This window comes from Cololabis saira, chromosome 3 (assembly GCF_033807715.1).
Source record: "Cololabis saira isolate AMF1-May2022 chromosome 3, fColSai1.1, whole genome shotgun sequence".
NCBI classification, from domain to species: Eukaryota; Metazoa; Chordata; class Actinopteri; order Beloniformes; family Belonidae; genus Cololabis; species Cololabis saira.
The window spans coordinates 44,076,772-44,095,542 of NC_084589.1; the positions used below are offsets into that span (position 1 = coordinate 44,076,772).

The following is an 18,771-nucleotide window of genomic DNA, read 5'->3' on the forward strand; positions in this document are numbered from 1 at the left end:
CTTCATCCACTGATCTGTTGGCACGGTAGGAAAACTGATAGGAATCCACTGTGTCAGGAACCATGGAGTTGATGTGGGTTAAAAAAAGATGATCTGCTCTGTTGGTCTCTGGAGAAGGTTTAATGAAAATGTTTCTGGAGACAGACACCAATTCACTAATTACAGGCCTGATTCTTTACTCCCAACATTTTCTAAGATCTTAGAAAAAGTATTTATTTACAGGTTGGACAAATTAATGCCAATCAAAAGGCCACGCCCCTAATTACGCATTAAACTTGCTTTATATAATTCCAACCTGCCACAATACGAGGAAAAAGAGGCTTCAAACCCCTGCAGAAAACCTGTGGGTGATTCATGCATGAATGAACCGTCATTCTGAGTTTGGGGGTTAGTTTGGGATCTTTATTCCCTCTAGTGGTTAAATGATGGAAACTGCAGCTTTAAATGTGTCTTGTATATCTATATATTTCACACCAAAATCATGTTAATTGATCCTCATTTCCTTCCCTGTGTTCCCTCTGGTCGTACCATCCGAAGTTTACCTTCCCTCTGACTTAACTTACTTTTTTATTTTAATGCCAAACGGTGACTCATGAGTCCTGCATGTGCACGTCAATAATAAATCCACCGACTGGAAGCGCTGAACTAAACTAAGTTGGATATTTAAATGTTTTAATGTCTCAAAGACTTACCATGTGTATTATTTTGAAGCCCATTGCAATAAAAGTTTCTTAACAACATAAATGTTTTATTACAAATGATAAAGTACACATGAATTAAAAAATATTTTTATTTTATATATTGATATTAACAATCAGAAGCTTATCATATAAATTGCGTCAGATCTCATTGTGTCGGAAAAAATAAAACTCTTTCTAAACCTTCTTGCTTGTGTTGTTTTCTCAGATGTAAATCACTTTGGATAAAAGCGTCTGCTAAATGACAGAAGTCGTAGTAAACCAGTGATGAAAAGAATGTTGTATGCATTTTGTTCTAATTACTTTAGTTGGTAAATGAAATACTTACTGTGACTGCGAGAAGGAACTATGTCATTTGTTCAGACTCCACTGCAGCCCTTCAGAGTTTGACTTCAAATAAAACAACAAGAGAAGATCTAGTGTTGGAAATATTAATGGTGTTGTGGAGGTTATGCAGAACTGGAATTACTGTGCAGTTTTGTTGGGTTCCTGCTCACATGGGTGTTGATGGCAATGAGAAAGCAGACAATATTGCTAAAAGAGCATTGAAATTGAGTAGTGAGGTAATTATGGAAATTCCTTTTGGTAAAGGTGAAGCAAAATCATGAATTAGAAAGGCAGTGAGGGATTCATGGCAGAAGGTGTGGGACAACGGTGTAAAAGGGAGACATTTTTATAACATACAGAAGTCAATTAACGTGAAGGTTTTCAAAGGAAAGTGTAGGAGAGAGGAAGTCATCATTTCTAGATTAAGATTAGGTCATACTAGTTTAAAATCAACTCTGTATTTAATGTCAAAGTCCGTGTGTGATAAATGTGATGAGTGTGATGTCACAGAGAATGTAGAGCATGTGATTCTTAAATGTGGCAAGTATGAGGTAGAAAGGAACGCTTTAAGAGACAGGATGTACGAGCTGGGACGGGAATGGAGTTTAGTAGGTTATTAGGGAGGAGTGAGGTGATGAGGGATTGTTATAAGGAAATCCTTGTCTTTCTTAAAGATGCAGGGATAGATAATAAGATTTAAATGTGGTTATCTTATTTTATTTAGGTATTTCCTTTTTTTCCCCCCTTTAAGTTAGACTGTAACCTGGTGTAATAATGATCCTGATGTTACACACTCCGGTACAGCAGGTGGCGGTAGAACCTAATAACGTTGGTTGTGATCCGCCATTAAACCTAGAGAAGAAGAAGGAGAGGACGGTTCTGTTGTTTCCTTTCTTTTTCCTCTTCAACAATGTCTAAGGTGAATCATCTGAGAGAGTTTATCGGTCAGCGACTAACAGCAGCTGCTGTAGAAATATTGTCAGTGTTTGAAAAAAGCATCTTGGAGTATGAAGAAGAGCTCGACCGTCAGCGCAGACTGTTGGACCTCGCCTGGAAACCTGAAATCAGACTCCACAGAGTCGGTACGTAACCCTGGAAAGTTGAATGAATGAACACATGAGTATGACTCCTACAAGATCCCTTTGTTTCCAGTTAAAAGCCGTGGTGATGAAGCAAACCAACTAAATGGGAAACTCCCCAGCTCAAGCAGCTGCTGATGTGGGATTCGGAAACATCCCGAACTAACTTGTTGTTCTGTTTACTTGGTGCTGCCTTTCATGCTCCATTCACACTCTGGACCAGACTGATATTTCACACTTTATCAATGAATGAATGAATCAATTTTTATTTCGAACATGTATATAAAAAATAAACAGTAACATCTTCATATTCACATATGTTGGAAAAAAGGAGTAGGAAGAAGTCTACACTTTTTCCTAGTTCCTACCCCTTTATAACTCTATGAATTTACATTATTGCTATTATTATATCTACACAATATCCATATAAATATAGTCTATATAAATACTATGTAAAACAAGCCTATTACTACATAATTATCCATATAAGTATATAGAAAAAATAAATATTACATTAATATTATACCAATATATAGAAAATAGAAATATTTTATAAATCTATATAAATATACACTATATAACAACATAAATATCCCTATAAATATATATATGCTACATACCTATTAAATATATAACATATATTACATAATTATAACTCCCTCTCAACATATAATATATACTACATAAATATCCACATTAATATCTAAACATATTTTAAGCAAGTATAATATACCATTTTTCCCTATTTTATTTGTTTCTCACACTCGTTACCCCATTTCCTCTTCCATATACCTGTTTATAAATAATTGTTTGTATCTCTTTTTAAACAGATTTATGTTAGTACTTTTCATTTCCAGCTCCAAACTGTTCCACAGAGTCTCCACAGTTCCATATGCACATGCTGCACATTGTTGTTCCTACTTTGTTTTCTTTATGTTTACTTTATTTCACAAAAACATGAAGTTTACAAATTATATATCTGAAACAGAACATAGAAATCACATTTAATGCCAGGGGGGATAAGAGTGGTGCTGCCTTTCATGGTCCATTCAGACTCTGGACCAGACTGGTATTTCAGACTTTAAACTTAATCCTTTATTTAGTAGAAAAGATGCAGATCACAGTGGCTCCGTGTAGATTTTTTTTTTATTGATTTATTCAGCACAGTATAAAAAACAGAACAAGTAACATACAAATGTAAAAGAGAGATTGGTAATGTGCTAGGCTGAGGCAAAAAGCCCAAGGGGCTTATACGAGGCCTCTACCTGTAAAATACAGCAAAAGATTGTACAAAGATTTAAAATATGCAGAATACATGATTGCAGTCTAAAAACAAAGACAAAGCAAATAAACAGCAGCATGAATAGAATACATGGTATCTACATGATTAAAGAAAAAAATAACAAATCTAGAAATATCATTAGATAATCTGATCAATCAAATGTGTCCTGAGTTTATGTTTAAAATGATTGAATGAAGTAGAGGTAGACGAGATTGCTGTAGGTGTTCCATAACTGTATCTGATGGAGAACTGACACAAACCAGTACGGAACTTCAGGAGATTTAAATGATTAGCCTGTCTTGTATTAAAATGGTGCATATCACTGTTGAACTGAAAACAATCTTTACATGGCAAAGAAAATGAAACTGGAAGGAACAATACTTTGAAAATAAAATTGCAGGTTTGATATGTATTTAACTTAAAGATGTGTAAAATATTGAGTTGTTTGAAAAGAGGGGCAGAATGAGCAGACCAATTACTGTGTGTGGCAATCCTGCACAATCTTTTTTACAACATGTTAAGTTTATGAAGATGTGTGTTGTAGCTAGCTCCCCAAATACTATTACAGTAAATGAGATATGGATATATCAAGCTATAATAAAGAGTTGGGAGACAATTTTCATTCACCAAACTACGGAATTTGCCAATAATACCAATAGATTTAGATATTTTTTACAGACATGGTTGATGTGGTTTTTCCAGCTTAAACTTTCATAGATAATTACACCAAGGAAGGTTGTTGATGTAACCTGAGTGAGCGGATCATCTCCTATAGACAGACCGGTGTTAGATTTACAATATATTTAATATTTTGATGCAAATATAATACAATTTGATTTTTTTTATATACAGTGATTGTAACTGTCTGTGAGACAGAGTTAATTGTTTAGAGTTAATTTTTATAACATTTTACATGTTATAAAAACTCAAATATGTCTTAAGTTCAGAAGCGTTTTAAGGTTTAAGGATATTTTATTTTGAAAGGGTGTGGTCACTTCCCCTGGTCTGTCGGGAGGGTCAACTGAGGGATTGTGGGTCAAAAGTAAAGCGCGGGACCACAGACAATGGAGGCAGGATGGCATGACACGGGATAAAGAATTGCACTGTGTTCAAGAGGCGCAAACGGTAATTGTGTCTAACATCAAATGTATTTTATTTAGTTTGTGATTGTGTACAAAATGCTTGGAAAAGACTGGACACTTCAAGTATTTATTTGTATAAGTTGGGTCAGCATTTAATTACAATGGACTCATGGACTTTCTGCTTCTGTTTGTAGTTTTCACGGTGTTATATGATTTTGACGACGGAGGAGAAGGAGAAATAAAGAGAGAAAATCAAGACATCAGTATGAATCGTGGCCCTTTGTTGAACCGGTGTAGCTACAGTGAAAACGTACCGCTAACGAGGCCGAGAGCTAACCGAGAGCTAACCGAGAGCTAACAGCTAACCGAGAGCTAATGCTACGCATGTCCGAGGTTTCCGAAGCAAGACTGCTGGAGCGACGTGTGGCCGGAACGTCCAGGAGCCGACCAGAGAGAGAGAGAGCGTCTACCGAGACTTCATCACGGCTTGCTGGAGACAGAGAGGACGGCATTGTCAACCACCGGAGCGGGCTTGCTGCTGAGAGACGACGGGGCCGCAGATCGCGAAGTACCGCGACTTGACCACCAGGGGGCAGCGTTTACCAGCGAGTGCTACAGCTCTTCATATCCTTACCTGCTTCAGCTTGCGTGGTCTCCAGCCTTCTGCAGAGCAGCTCTGCAGGGAGCATTTAATTTGAGTGCCAACCTTCAACTGTGTGAACATTTGTATGGTTAAAAGAGCTTAACTATTAAGCAACAGAGGTTTTAAGTGAAATGCTAAATATTCCTGCTTTATCTTATATGAATGTTCTGTGGGTTTTGACTTAAGAGTTTAAAATGCATTACCAAATGAGTGCATAAGAGGTTTATAAGAGTAACTGTTGCTACCTATCAGTTCTGCCACATACGTATGCTTGGCAATAATTTAGTCATAAAAACGGTAACATTTCTATCTCATGGCCATGTCAATTCTCAGTGAAAAAGCAGAATGTGAGGCCCCTAGTGAGCATGTTGAGTCCCTTCAAGCAGAGTTGGTAAGATTAAATGAACGGTTAAAATTTCAGATTGATGAGGCTGAAATAGAAAAACTAGAGACACTTTGATGATATCAATGCTAAAATAAAAATTCAAAAGGTATCAGTAACAGAATCTACCTCCAGGGTTGAACCCCGTAAATCCTCACGGGAGAGAAAATTAACTCCCAAAATGCTGGAACTAAAACAACAAGAGAGCTCTCAAAAGGAGAATAAGTTTATCTCCCTTTATGACAAATGGAAGGAGCTAATTAAAGCTGCACGCTCCGAACTCAAAAATGAGTGCTCTGACAATGACTTGTGTTGCATGATGGACGATGTTGAAGGGATAGAGGGTGAAGTGAAAGATGCATATGAGAATATCCGAGTACAGTCTGCACCTTCCACTGACATCAGACGTAAAATGGATTCATGCACAGCAGTAACTGCAGATGTGATGGCGATGATGAAGGTGCGCTTGAGTGAAGTGGGGCAAGAGGACTTTGATGCTAAGGCAGAAAATGCAAGATTACACATGATACTTGACAAAGAGTATGCTCAGTCAATATTTAGTGCTTCAGTCCCCAAATCTGTTTGTAGCAACCAGTCAAGATGTCCATCAGAGCAGCAAAGTATCACTGTAAAAAGAGTAGACTGTGTCGCACAACTTGCTGCCAAAAGAGCAGAAATTGAAATGGAGGAGGTAATTGCTGCACAAAGGCATGAACTTAAAAGACTGGAAAATCAGCGGGATCTTCAAGTGATCGCCGCTAAGATGAAAGCTTATTCTGAAGCAGACTCAGGTGAGGCCCTTAGAGCAGGTGAGATGATTCACTGTCCTCCTGCGTCTATCAGAGACAAAGAGATAAAAAAGGAACAATTAAATCAAAACAATGACACTGAACAAAACAGTGTAAGCAAAGACATTTCTTTAGTGCAAGCATTACATGACACAATGGCACTCACCAGACTCCCAGCACCAGAGCCATCAGTCTTCTCAGGAGACCCACTCAAGTTCATTGAATGGACCACTAGTTTCAAAGCACTGATAGAACGAAGATGTACAAATCCAGCTGACAGACTATTTTACCTTCAGAAGTACATCAGCGGTGAAGCACGGTCAGTGTTGGAAGGAAGCTTCTACAGGAAGGATGAAGACGCTTACAACCAAGCTTGGGAGGCACTGAATGCTCGCTACGGTCATCCCTTTGTAATCCAACGTGCTTACAGAGAAAAACTGAATAATTGGCCAAAGATTAGCTCAAGAGACTCTGTTAAACTCAGACAATACAGTGATTTTCTGACTGCTTGCAGCAATGCCATGCCGCACATTAAAGGTCTTCAAGTGTTAAACGATTGCGAAGAAAATCAGAGGATGCTACAAAAACTCCCTGATTGGGTGACATCTAGCTGGAATCGTCATGTAACAAAACAGCTGAAAGAAACACATGAATATCCCAGTTTCAAAGAGTTTGCCAAGTTTTTGGCTCACGAGGCAGATGTAGCATGCAACCCTGTAACATCCTTCTATGCATTGAAATCATATGAAGAAAGACCTTCCAGAGACATGAAGCGGCCAAAAGCCAATGTGTTCATCACAAATACAAAAGAGTCAGAAAAATCCAACACAGTGATGAAAACCCAAGGTGCTGTGGAGAACAGCACAAGAGACAAAAATGAAACAAAGAGGGTAAATATGCCATTCAGTCCTTTAAGTCCAGTTAAATGCATGTACTGCAGTGAAAATCATTCCATTCACAAATGTCAGATATTTGCTAATAAGTCACAAGAAGAAAAGAAAAGATTCATACTGGACAAAAACCTGTGTTTTGGCTGTCTTAGGAAAGGACACAACTCAAAGGACTGCAGAAACAAAGCAACATGTAGCATATGCAAAAAATACCATCCTACACCGTTGCATGAGCACCGCAGCATTGCTCCAGACACGTCTCCCCATGCGACGTGGCAGGCAGAAGAAAAGTCATCTTCACTCTCTTGCTCCATAGACAAAGCTGATGGTGGGAGCACATCCATGACAGTGCCGGTGTGGCTCTCATCAATCGCAACCCCTGAAACAGAGACATTGGTATACGCCTTGTTAGACACGCAGAGTAGCACTACTTTTGTAGACAAAGAGGTGTGTGAGAAAATGGGCGCAGGTTTACAGCCAGTCAAGTTAAAGCTTACCACTATGATGGGAAAAGATTCCATTGTTTCAAGTGACAGAGTTAGTGGTCTTAGAGTCAGAGGGTTTTCCTCACATAGCTTTGTTAACTTGCCACCTGCATACACCAGAGATTTTATCCCACTTGAACGCACACACATTCCTACTCCTGCAACAGCTAAGAGATGGAAACACCTGAATGCTATAGCACAGGAAATACCAGAGTTGTTAGATTGTGAAGTTGGACTCTTAATCGGCTATGACTGTTGCAGAGCATTAGCACCACGACGTGTTATTACAGGTGGTGACGAAGAGCCATATGCCATTAGGACTGACTTAGGGTGGAGCATTGTTGGCAGCTCACCAAAGATTTACAAGTCAACAGAAGTGACAGGTCTGTGCCATCGTGTGTCCGTTAAAGAGCTTCCATCATTGACACCAGCTGCTGTTCTCAGAGTCCTTGAATCTGATTTTAGAGACACAAGCTATGGGGAAAAGACCATATCACAAGATGATATTCAGTTCATGCAGATCCTGAACCAGTCAATACACCAGAACTCAGATGGCCACCTGGAAATGCCGCTTCCTTTCAAAACACGTCCACACCTACCAGAAAACAAGCGCCTTGCTCTGGTGCGACTGAAGCACCTGAAAGGAAAACTTGAGAGAAATCCCAAATTCAAGGAGGACTATGTTAAATTCATGGCAGGCGTCATCGAAGGTGGGGAAGCAGAGAAGGCGGAAGACTCGCCCCAAGACGGCAATGTGTGGTACATTCCACATCAGGGAGTTTATCACCCTAGAAAACCAGAGAAAATTAGAGTTGTATTTGATTGTTCTGCTAAATATGAGGGTACAGCTCTAAATGATCACTTACTGACAGGACCTGATCTCATCAATGGTCTGACAGGGGTTCTCTGTAGATTCCGCAAACATCCAGTTGCAATCATCTGTGATGTAGAGAAAATGTTTCATGGATTCCATGTAAGCAAAGAGGACAGAAATTACTTGCGGTTTCTTTGGTGGGAACAGGGGGATACCAATTCAGAGCCAAAAGAATATCGCATGAAGGTCCACCTCTTCGGGGCAGCATCCTCCCCTGGGTGCGCCAATTATGGTATGAAGTTCTTAGCAAGTGAAAATGAAAAAGAGTATCCATCTGCAGCCAACTTCATAAAGAAACATTTTTATGTTGATGATGGCCTCATCAGTGTAAAATCAGCAGACAAAGCCATCAAATTGGTGAAAGAGACACAAACTGTGTGTGCAAAGGGGAAACTGCATCTCCACAAGTTTATTTCCAACAACAGGAAAGTCTTGGAGTCAATTCCAGACTGTGAACGAGCCAGTGGAGTTCACGATGTAAATCTCAGCCAGGGAGACCTTCCTGTTCAGACTGTGTTGGGAGTAAAGTGGAATGTAACCAGTGACACTTTCTCTTTCAGTACATCTCTGGAGGAAAAACCAGCAACACGGAGAGGAATTCTTTCGACTGTAGCCTCTGTGTTTGACCCCCTCGGCTTCCTTGCTCCTTTTCTCCTTTTAGGAAAGAAAGTGTTACAAGAAATGTGTCAAAAGGGCATAGCATGGGATGAACAGTTGCCCTTGGACTTGAAGCCACAGTGTAAAAATTGGCTGAATGATCTGGAGAACCTGCAAAAGCTCCACATCCCACGATGCTTTGCTCCTGAAGCCTTAGGAGAGGTTCAAAGAGTCGAGTTGCATCACTTTTCGGATGCGAGTAGCTATGGTTACGGTCAATGTTCATACATCCGAGTGGTGAGTGAAGATAAAGTTCATTGCTCTTTAATCATAGGCAAAGCCAGAGTCGCTCCCACAAAAGTTGTAACCATACCAAGACTTGAGTTGACAGCTGCCGTGGTCTCAGCAGCAGTCAGTAGCATGATAAAAGAGGAGCTAGAACTCAAAATTGACCAGGAATACTTTTGGACTGACTCGAAAGTAGTTCTAGGCTACATTGCTAATGAAGCCCGTAGGTTTCATGTTTTTGTCGCGAATAGAGTACAGAGAATCAGAGACACAACAGATCCAGCCCAGTGGTACCACATTGATACGGATCAAAATCCGGCTGATCATGCCTCTAGAGGCCTCAAGGTGGCAGACTTGATCAATTCCAATTGGTTTACTGGACCAAAATTCCTCTGGGAAAGAGAAATTGCCACACCAAAAGCAAATCCAGAGCTCATGGTAGGAGATCCTGAGATAAAAACAACGCAAGCACTGCAAATCAGTGTAGTCAAGGAAGAGAATTTCCTGCAGAGATTTGAAAGATTCTCTAAGTGGCATACTGTATTGAACGTTGTAGCTCGAATCCTACGGCTAGCAAAAAGAGACAAATCACCAGAGCTCATAACAGTTGATGAAAGGAGAAAGGCTAGTTTAGTGCTTCTGAGACTAGCACAGAGAGATGCCTTCAAAGAGGAGATACTCAAGCTCAAGCAGGGAAAATTGTCACATAATAATCCGTTGTTTCAGTTTGATCCAGTACTGCAGGAGGGTGTCCTCAGGGTGGGAGGGAGATTAAAAGCAGCTTCCTTACCTCTTGACCGGAAACATCCTGCCATTTTGCCAAAAGCTGGAGTTGTCACACGCCTGATCCTGGACTACTGTCATGAAAAAACTCAGCATCAGGGCAGAGGTCAAACACTCAATGAACTGAGAGCAAATGGCTACTGGATTCTTGGTGGCAGTAAAGTTGTGGCAAATCAAATCAAACAATGTGTCCCATGCAGAAAAGAGCGCAGGCCTACAGAAACACAAAAAATGGCTGATCTACCTGCGAACCGCATCAACCCCTCACCACCGTTCACATTCTGTGGGATGGACTGCTTTGGACCCTTTCCAACTAAACAGGGTCGGAAAGAAACTAAGAGATATGGTCTGATATTCACTTGTTTAGCATCAAGAGCCATTCACCTTGAGATGCTTGAGGATCTAACAACAGATGCATTCATTAATGCTTTGAGATGCTTTATAGCTATCCGAGGGCCCGTAAGAGAAATCAGATCAGATCAGGGAACAAATTTTGCAGGGGCTAAGAATGAACTCTCAAAAGCTCTAAATGAAATGGACAAAGACAGAGTGGCTGCTTATTTAGCAGAGAGACAGTGTGACTTTGTAATGAATGTACCTGATGCTAGTCACATGGGAGGTGTATGGGAGCGGCAGATCAGGACAGTGAGGAGTGTTATGACTTGGGCCCTCTCAAAGAGTGTTGGGAGGTTAGATGATGCATCCTTAAGAACATTTTTCTATGAAGCCATGTCAGTAATAAACAGCCGCCCACTCACTATCGACAGCATCAGTGATCCTAAAGGTGAAGAACCACTTACACCAAACCATTTACTTACCATGAAAACCTCTTTCCCTCTGCCTCCTCCAGGAAAATTTGAGGCAGAAGATCTGTATGCCAAGAAAAGGTGGCGCAGAGTACAATATTTGTCTGAACAATTCTGGTGTAGGTGGAAGAAAGAATATTTGACAAACATAACTCTGAGGCAAAAGTGGCATTCTCCACGACGCAATGTTAAAATTGGAGATGTTGTCATCCTTAAAGATGAGGGATCTTCTCGCAACGAATGGAGACTGGGAAGAGTACTAAGTGTTTGTACAGATGATGATGGTTTGGTGCGTAAAGCCACCATACAAATAGGTAACAAGAAACTAGGAAAGAAAGGTCAAAGGTTAACTAATCCATCTATTATTGATCGCCCTATTCACAAGCTTGTTGTGTTAGTGGAAAGTAACTGAATGTATTTTCGTTACCAAAATGTGTAACATGTTCTTGTGTTAAGAGATGCATAACCATTCTTAATCTCAGGGTTTTTTCTCCCATACTTCTTTTGTGTGTTGCTGAGAAATTACTAGATTTATTCAAGGTCAAAGGTGATCATAAATCATAGTAATTGGTGGGAGTGTAACTGTCTGTGAGACAGAGTTAATTGTTTAGAGTTAATTTTTATAACATTTTACATGTTATAAAAACTCAAATATGTCTTAAGTTCAGAAGCGTTTTAAGGTTTAAGGATATTTTATTTTGAAAGGGTGTGGTCACTTCCCCTGGTCTGTCGGGAGGGTCAACTGAGGGATTGTGGGTCAAAAGTAAAGCGCGGGACCACAGACAATGGAGGCAGGATGGCATGACACGGGATAAAGAATTGCACTGTGTTCAAGAGGCGCAAACGGTAATTGTGTCTAACATCAAATGTATTTTATTTAGTTTGTGATTGTGTACAAAATGCTTGGAAAAGACTGGACACTTCAAGTATTTATTTGTATAAGTTGGGTCAGCATTTAATTACAATGGACTCATGGACTTTCTGCTTCTGTTTGTAGTTTTCACGGTGTTATATGATTTTGACGACGGAGGAGAAGGAGAAATAAAGAGAGAAAATCAAGACATCAGTATGAATCGTGGCCCTTTGTTGAACCGGTGTAGCTACAGTGATAGTTTTTTAATTTTAAACCATTTTGAAATGTTTTGTAAATTGTGATTAGCCTTTCCCATTAAAGATGAAAATCATTATGTGAAATAAATAAGTTTGTATCATCAGCAAAAAGTACAGGAAACAAGGAGGACAAGGCTGCGGCCAAATCATTTATATGAATAAAAAATAACAGGGGCCCTAGTATAGACCCCTGGGGGACCCCGCATTTTAAAGTGGACCTCTCTGATGATTTACAGTCAATGATGACAAATTACTGACGGTTATGAATATAATTGAAAACCCACACACGAGTGATTCCAGCAAATCCATGGTGTAATAATTTTTGAAGAAGAATATCAAAATTAACTGTGTCAAAAGCTTTGGATAAATCAAGAAAGATTCCCAAAGTGTATTCATTTTTATTGATTGCAGTGTGAATTTTATCAACCAATTGAAGTAAAGCCATTTCTGTAGAATGATTTTTCCTAAATCCATATTGGTGTTTATACAGTATATTACAGTCCTGCAAATGTTTCATCATTTTGTTATAGAACAATTTCTCCAGGATCTTTGAGAAACCTGGGAGAACATAATTGGTTCGGTAGTTACTAAATACACTATGGTCTCCAGATTTGTAAACAGGGACTACTTTGGCAATTTTGAGGTCATTGGGTATTATTCCAGTTTCTAGAGATTTGGTGAAAATATGGGTAAAAGGCTTAGCAATTGAATGTCTAGTTTTCATAATTAAGTTAGATCTGACCTCATCATGACCAGCAGCTGAGTCTTTCAGGCACATCATTATGTCCAAGATTTCCTTCTCTGTAGGAGGCTTGAAGCTCTGAATAGAAGGGTGGGAACCTGTCAGAAACTCAGATGGAGACCCGGCTATAGGAGTTATCCTTTCTGAAAGAACTGTACCAATATTAACAAAATAATTGTTAAAAACATATGCAATGTCAGATGGGTCAGAGTAGACTCGATTGTACAAGATTGGCTGTAGACTTATCCATATTTAGAAGCTGGTTAATGACTCCCCAGGTAGTTTTTATGTTATTAGAAGCCTCATTGAATTTGTCGGAAAGGTACTTTTTCTTGGCAGTTCTAACAAGATGATTATAATTGTTACGAAATGTCTTATAATTTTCTATATTAATTGGGGATGAATTACTGGTGAATTTCTTATACAATCTATTCTTAACTTTCAGAGACTTATGGAGATCTGGTGTAAACCAGGGTTTTCTAAATGCAGAGACCTGGTTTGCTTTTTTGCTGACAAGAGGAAAGCACCTGTTGAATACAGAGTTGAAAGACTTGAAAAATAACTGATATGCTTGTTCAACATCATCATGGGTGTATCCATCATCACATAGGATGTCATCAATCTGCTTCTCAAACCGGTCAACATTTATTTTGTTATACACTCTATAACTTAGAACTAGAACTTGTAAGATGTGAGATGACACTGGCAAAAAACACGACGGTTGGAGGATGTTCATATAGGTGTTCATATGCAGTACTTGTATTTAGATCGTTATACATGACGAGGAAGAAGCCATTTCTAGAACAACAACTTTATTCTTCAACTGTCTCGATACCAACGCAGTAACACAAGAGTACAGTCACAGTGCCGCCTAATGGTCACACAGAGTAATGCACTTGTTTTCAAATACCTACAACATAGATGAAGAGGAAGACTGAAGATTCAGGACAAAGTTTAAACCTCACAAATACAACCAAACACTGGGAAGCACTTTTGACTTGTTAAAATCCTATCTTTTTGTCCCTTTTTGTAATTCCAGAACTCCCACAAGAAAATGTTTGTAAGGTGGAGGACGGGGTTTTCAGTGACCAGCACCTGGATAACCTGGAGAGGAGCTGCAGCCCGGACCAGGAGGAACCAGGGCACCCACAGACTACAGAACTGGAGGAAGACTCCAGCGGTCAGGAGATGAAGCACGAGGACGTAGAGGTGGATGTCTCATTGGTCAATGTCGCTGATGTGAAAGTTGAAAATGGTGAACCAGGACCAAACTGTGGCCAGCTGCTGTTGCACACTTCTCCTGAAGCTCAAAACAAAGATGAGGAAGGGACTGAAAGTTTACGCTCAGACTCCAGTAAAACTGCAGATCCGGAGCCAATGAGACGACACGGTGACCACGAAGATGCTGCTGTCCCGTCAGACAGCAACTGTAAATCAAAGCTGACCAGGACCCACACAAGGAAGAAGGTATTTACTTGCAGCACTTGCAGGAAAGAGTTCAGTAAAAGTAGTAATTTAATGGATCACATGAAGATCCACACTGGTGAAAGGCCGTACCTGTGCAAAACCTGCGGAAAAATCTTTCCTGAATCATCAGATCTTAAACGGCACATAACCACGCACACAAACATTATTTTTGGAAGATTCTAGGTTTCAAAGACTGTAATAATTTTCCTTGTTGACTAGTTAAGAAACATTTTGAGTGGATTTCTTTCCCTCAAAGCACTCAGAAACACAGCCATGAAACCGTTTGCATAATGTTACACAGAGAACAACCTGCCATGACATTTATGAAAATATCTATATTTTTCCATTTTGCAGGTTTCTACTGAGGAAATGCCTCCAGAAGATTCTGGTGTTACAAAGTCTTTCTCCACAATTGAAGATTTGGAACAGGTATATATTGATACTTTTAATAAACATTGTACATTATCTGACTATGAAATACTATTTTCTGAATGAATAGCAGCGCGGTGCAAAAAAGATCACGATAGGTTTTAATCTTAACTCGCACACTGTGCTCATAAATTATTTCTTACAGTTCACACATTTCCATTTTTAGGAGCAAGTGAAATTCTCGCTCTGTAGAGCCCTGCAGTAACGTCACATTGGACTACCAAAACAGCCAATTCACTGACCAAGTGCAACACTATTAAAATATGCTCCGTTATCTCCATAGTAAAGTGATACCAGAATAATATGGAATATATATATATATATATATATATATATATATATATATATATATATATATAATGGGTCAAAGACGAGACGTGTACATTTGGTGTCCGAGGGCCATTCATTTAATATAAAAAAATAAATAAATATATATATATATATATATATGTATAATATTAAATCACTCAACTCTTATCCTTCTTTTAACCCAGAAATATTTGTGTTGCTAACTATTAAATTAAGGAAGTTATTGAGCTCTAAAGTCTCAAAATGTCCTTCAGTGTAACTATCCGGGTTTAAATTCTAATGACAAAAGTGTTTTTAAAATGTAGAAATTCATCCTAAAAATATAAATGAACACTCATGGCATAATTGTGTTAGTGTTTGCAACAATATATAGAATAATGGCCATCATACTGTATCTAAAAAATATTAAAAAACTTGAATAACTTTTGTCCGGACTTTTGCCTTTCATCAATGTCATTCAGTATAACAATGGTAAAAAGGCATTTTAAAGGTATTGTGACATGAAAAACACATTTTTCTTGATTTTTTGTGTTTTGTTGGGTGTCTTGACATCAATTACAGCCAAAAAACAACAAACTTTTAACATTCAGTGTATTGTGTGCTTTCTGGGATTTTCCGCATAACTATGCAAAAACGGCGCACCTGGTTTGGTGGTGGGCCGTGACGTCACGGCCTGCTAAATCACCGCCCCCTCCACCCAGCTCCCTGCCTCCTCTCCTCTCCAGCGCACCATAAAGGCTGATTTATGGTTCCGCGTTACACTGACGCAGAGCCTACGGCGTAGGGTTACGCGGCGACGCGCACCGCACGCTGAACCCTACGGCGTAGGCTCTGCGTCGATTTAACGCAGAACCATAAATCAGGCTTAACACGGAGCTGTTTAGAGCCTCTTCTGTTCTCATCACCGGAGGACAACTGCTAAGAAGACCCGCGGCCACTGACTGGACTTAAGATAAGGGGACACTGCTGCTTGCATTCCTTTATTTTTATGATTGTTTGCTGTGGACTGCTTCGCCGTGCTGCTTTTCCGTGCATGCTTGCTTCGCCTGTCGCTCCCGGCTTAACTCTCCGACGCCGCTGTGAGCGTATGGCTTGCGGGGAGCTGCGGTCCTCTGGTCACGGACTTCATCCCCGGGCTGTAGTCGCCCTGTCTGGGCTGTGTGTGTGGGTGTTTGTGGTTCGGTGTGCGCGCGTGTGTGTGGAGACGGCAGAAGTGTGTAGCAGTTGGTGGAGGAGGTTGGGAGGAGGAGCGGGGCAATGATTGACAGGAAAGGGGGAAAAGGACGCGTTTTTCACGGCGCAAAAAAACACCGTCATAAAAAGCCAGGCATGGAGTACTGGAGTGAAGTTTTTCTTGTTACACCCTTTTAGACACATTTGGGGGATGTTGGCCAAGACTTTTAATAGTGTTAAAAGCATGTTAAAAATTATGTCACAATACCTTTAAGGCATATCACATGATGGTAATCATGTGACAGTGTGTGACATCACAAAGAATGTTATACCACAATGTCACCCATTATGCTGAATGACAGTAGCTTTATTATCCCATGTTTTCACAACATATTATCATGCAATTCATATTTTATTGTTGTATTGATACTGAATAGTATTGTTTTAAACTATTTTTATGGCATTTGAAGGTATTTCAAGACATTATCTTTATACTGTAGATGCCATTGTCTAATAAGGAGAGGGCTGCACGGCACAGACAAAAGATCAATGCAGATCCAGTTGCTAGGGAGGAAAGACTAGCCAGAAGAAGAGCAAGGTATTGTTTTCGTGGTTTTATGGTGTCAGCAACAGAATAGGATATACAGTACTGGGATATAAAGCTGGGTGGATAACACTTAAAATTAAGTTGCACTATTACACTGTAGTTAATATTTTATTGCACTGCAGTTAAGGTATGACTGATGGATTATATCAGTTAATATAATATTACACACACACACACACACACACACACACACACACACACACACACACACACACACACACACACACACACACACACACACACACACACTGCTTTGGGTTAGGTTAATTATGAATTATAGATTGCATTTGTGTACTTGCATTGGATAGAAATTTACCAGTACCATTTTACGTTAATTACAACGTTAACTATCGTGCAATAATTGTGTAATATTGCAACTTAATGCAACATAAAGTGTTGCCATAGGCCAAATCCTAGTAAAGTGATTATTATTGTCATTAGCAATGAAATAGTAACAAAAAATGTTTAAGAGAGAATGGAAGAGGGAGTTGATTTAACTTTTAAACTTTTTATCATTTTATAGCCTACTATTAATAGACTACTAATAACATTTAATGGATGTGAATCCTTTTCTGTGCCAGTCATAACTATTAAATGCTTGTTTTTTAGCTATCAGAGAAGAAAGAGGGGGAAGGATGGCAATCCTGATCATCCACCGATCTATATAATGACGCAATCAGATGCTGAAAAAAAGAGGAAAGAATGGAGATTAAATCAGAGGCGGCGCCGTGAAAAAATCAAACAAGTGAATGTGGTGATGAACATAACTCCAGAATCCATTGAAGGAAACTCTTTTGAGCAGCCCCCTGAACAACTTGTACAAGTACAACATGAACCTGCACCTCCAGAGCTGGAGCAACCATCTGAGTCTTTGATTCCAGAAGTAGAGCAATCCCCCGAGCCTCAATCTCAAACACTGGAGCAACCACTTTCTTCCTCCACTCCAGAAAAAGTGAAAAAGGTATCAAAACGTTGCAAGCGGCTGCAAAAAGAAAAAGAAAAACTAAAGAAGAAAATTCTCCAACTGGAAATGAAACTAAAACAGTCAGAACAAAAAAGCGACAAATTAAGAAAGGGCATGCAAAGGTCAAATAAATTGAAACACAATCTAAGTGAAAAATACAGGCCACGAGGGCTAAAGAAAATATCTTGAGTGAGGAAAACACAGGTCATTGCATTTCTCAGTAGAGATGAAAATAGTCGCCTTCTCTCAGGGAAGAAAGACACAGTCACACACAAGAAGAAGAAGGTTCAGAGACGCATACTCATGAAATCTCTGAAAGAACTCCATGCAGAGTACAATTCAGAGGGGGATGGGACACTGTCGCTGTCATACAGACAGTTTTTACGACTGCGGCCATTTTACATTACAGAGCCAAAGGCACATGACCGCAACACCTGTGTGTGTCTCGATCACAAGAATGTGAAACTTCTAGTTGACAGGTTGAGCCGGAACGGGTTGCTGAAAACCTCAAGCATTTCCGAGTTACTGTCATCCATTGTCTGTGATCTCAAGAACAAGAAATGCATGTACCGTGTTTGTGCAAAGTGTTGCTATGATGAAATAGAGCTAGCCCTACCTGAAGAGAATGCACAGATTTCATGGCAACAGTGGCAAAGGGAGAAATCAAGCAACGGAGAAAGGTCATTCACAAATGTTGTGAAAAAAACAGAGACAGGCACGTGGCTCGATCTGGTTAAAAAATTAAATGAGAAACTGAATGTTCTTGAAATGCACCAGTTCAACTGGCTGCACCAAGTTTAGCAGTGCCGAAACTTGAAAGACACACTTAAAGAACACGAGGTTGTAATCCACATGGACTTTTCAGAAAATGATGCATGTCAACTGCATACAGAGGTTCAAATGTACAAATGTACAAGTTTGCAAAACTATAGTTACAGGTACAAACATAAATGCACAGCTTTACAA

At 39.6% G+C, this 18,771-nt stretch overlaps 2 protein-coding genes across 2 annotated transcripts in view; one reads left to right on the forward strand and one right to left on the reverse strand.

The window, feature by feature from the left end:
• Positions 1–18,771, reverse strand: part of LOC133440368 (zinc finger protein 37-like) — an 801,383-nt gene that overhangs the window by 175,739 nt on the left and 606,873 nt on the right. The gene's annotated exons all lie outside the window — the stretch shown is intronic.
• The window catches only part of LOC133440350 (zinc finger protein OZF-like), a 30,786-nt gene continuing 13,912 nt past the window's right edge, over positions 1,898–18,771 (forward strand). Inside the window, exon 1 of the mRNA XM_061717592.1 lies at positions 1,898–2,107. Within this exon, the coding sequence (XP_061573576.1) occupies positions 1,936–2,107 (172 nt within the window). The 5' untranslated portion in view covers positions 1,898–1,935. The remainder of the gene's footprint in view (positions 2,108–18,771) is intronic.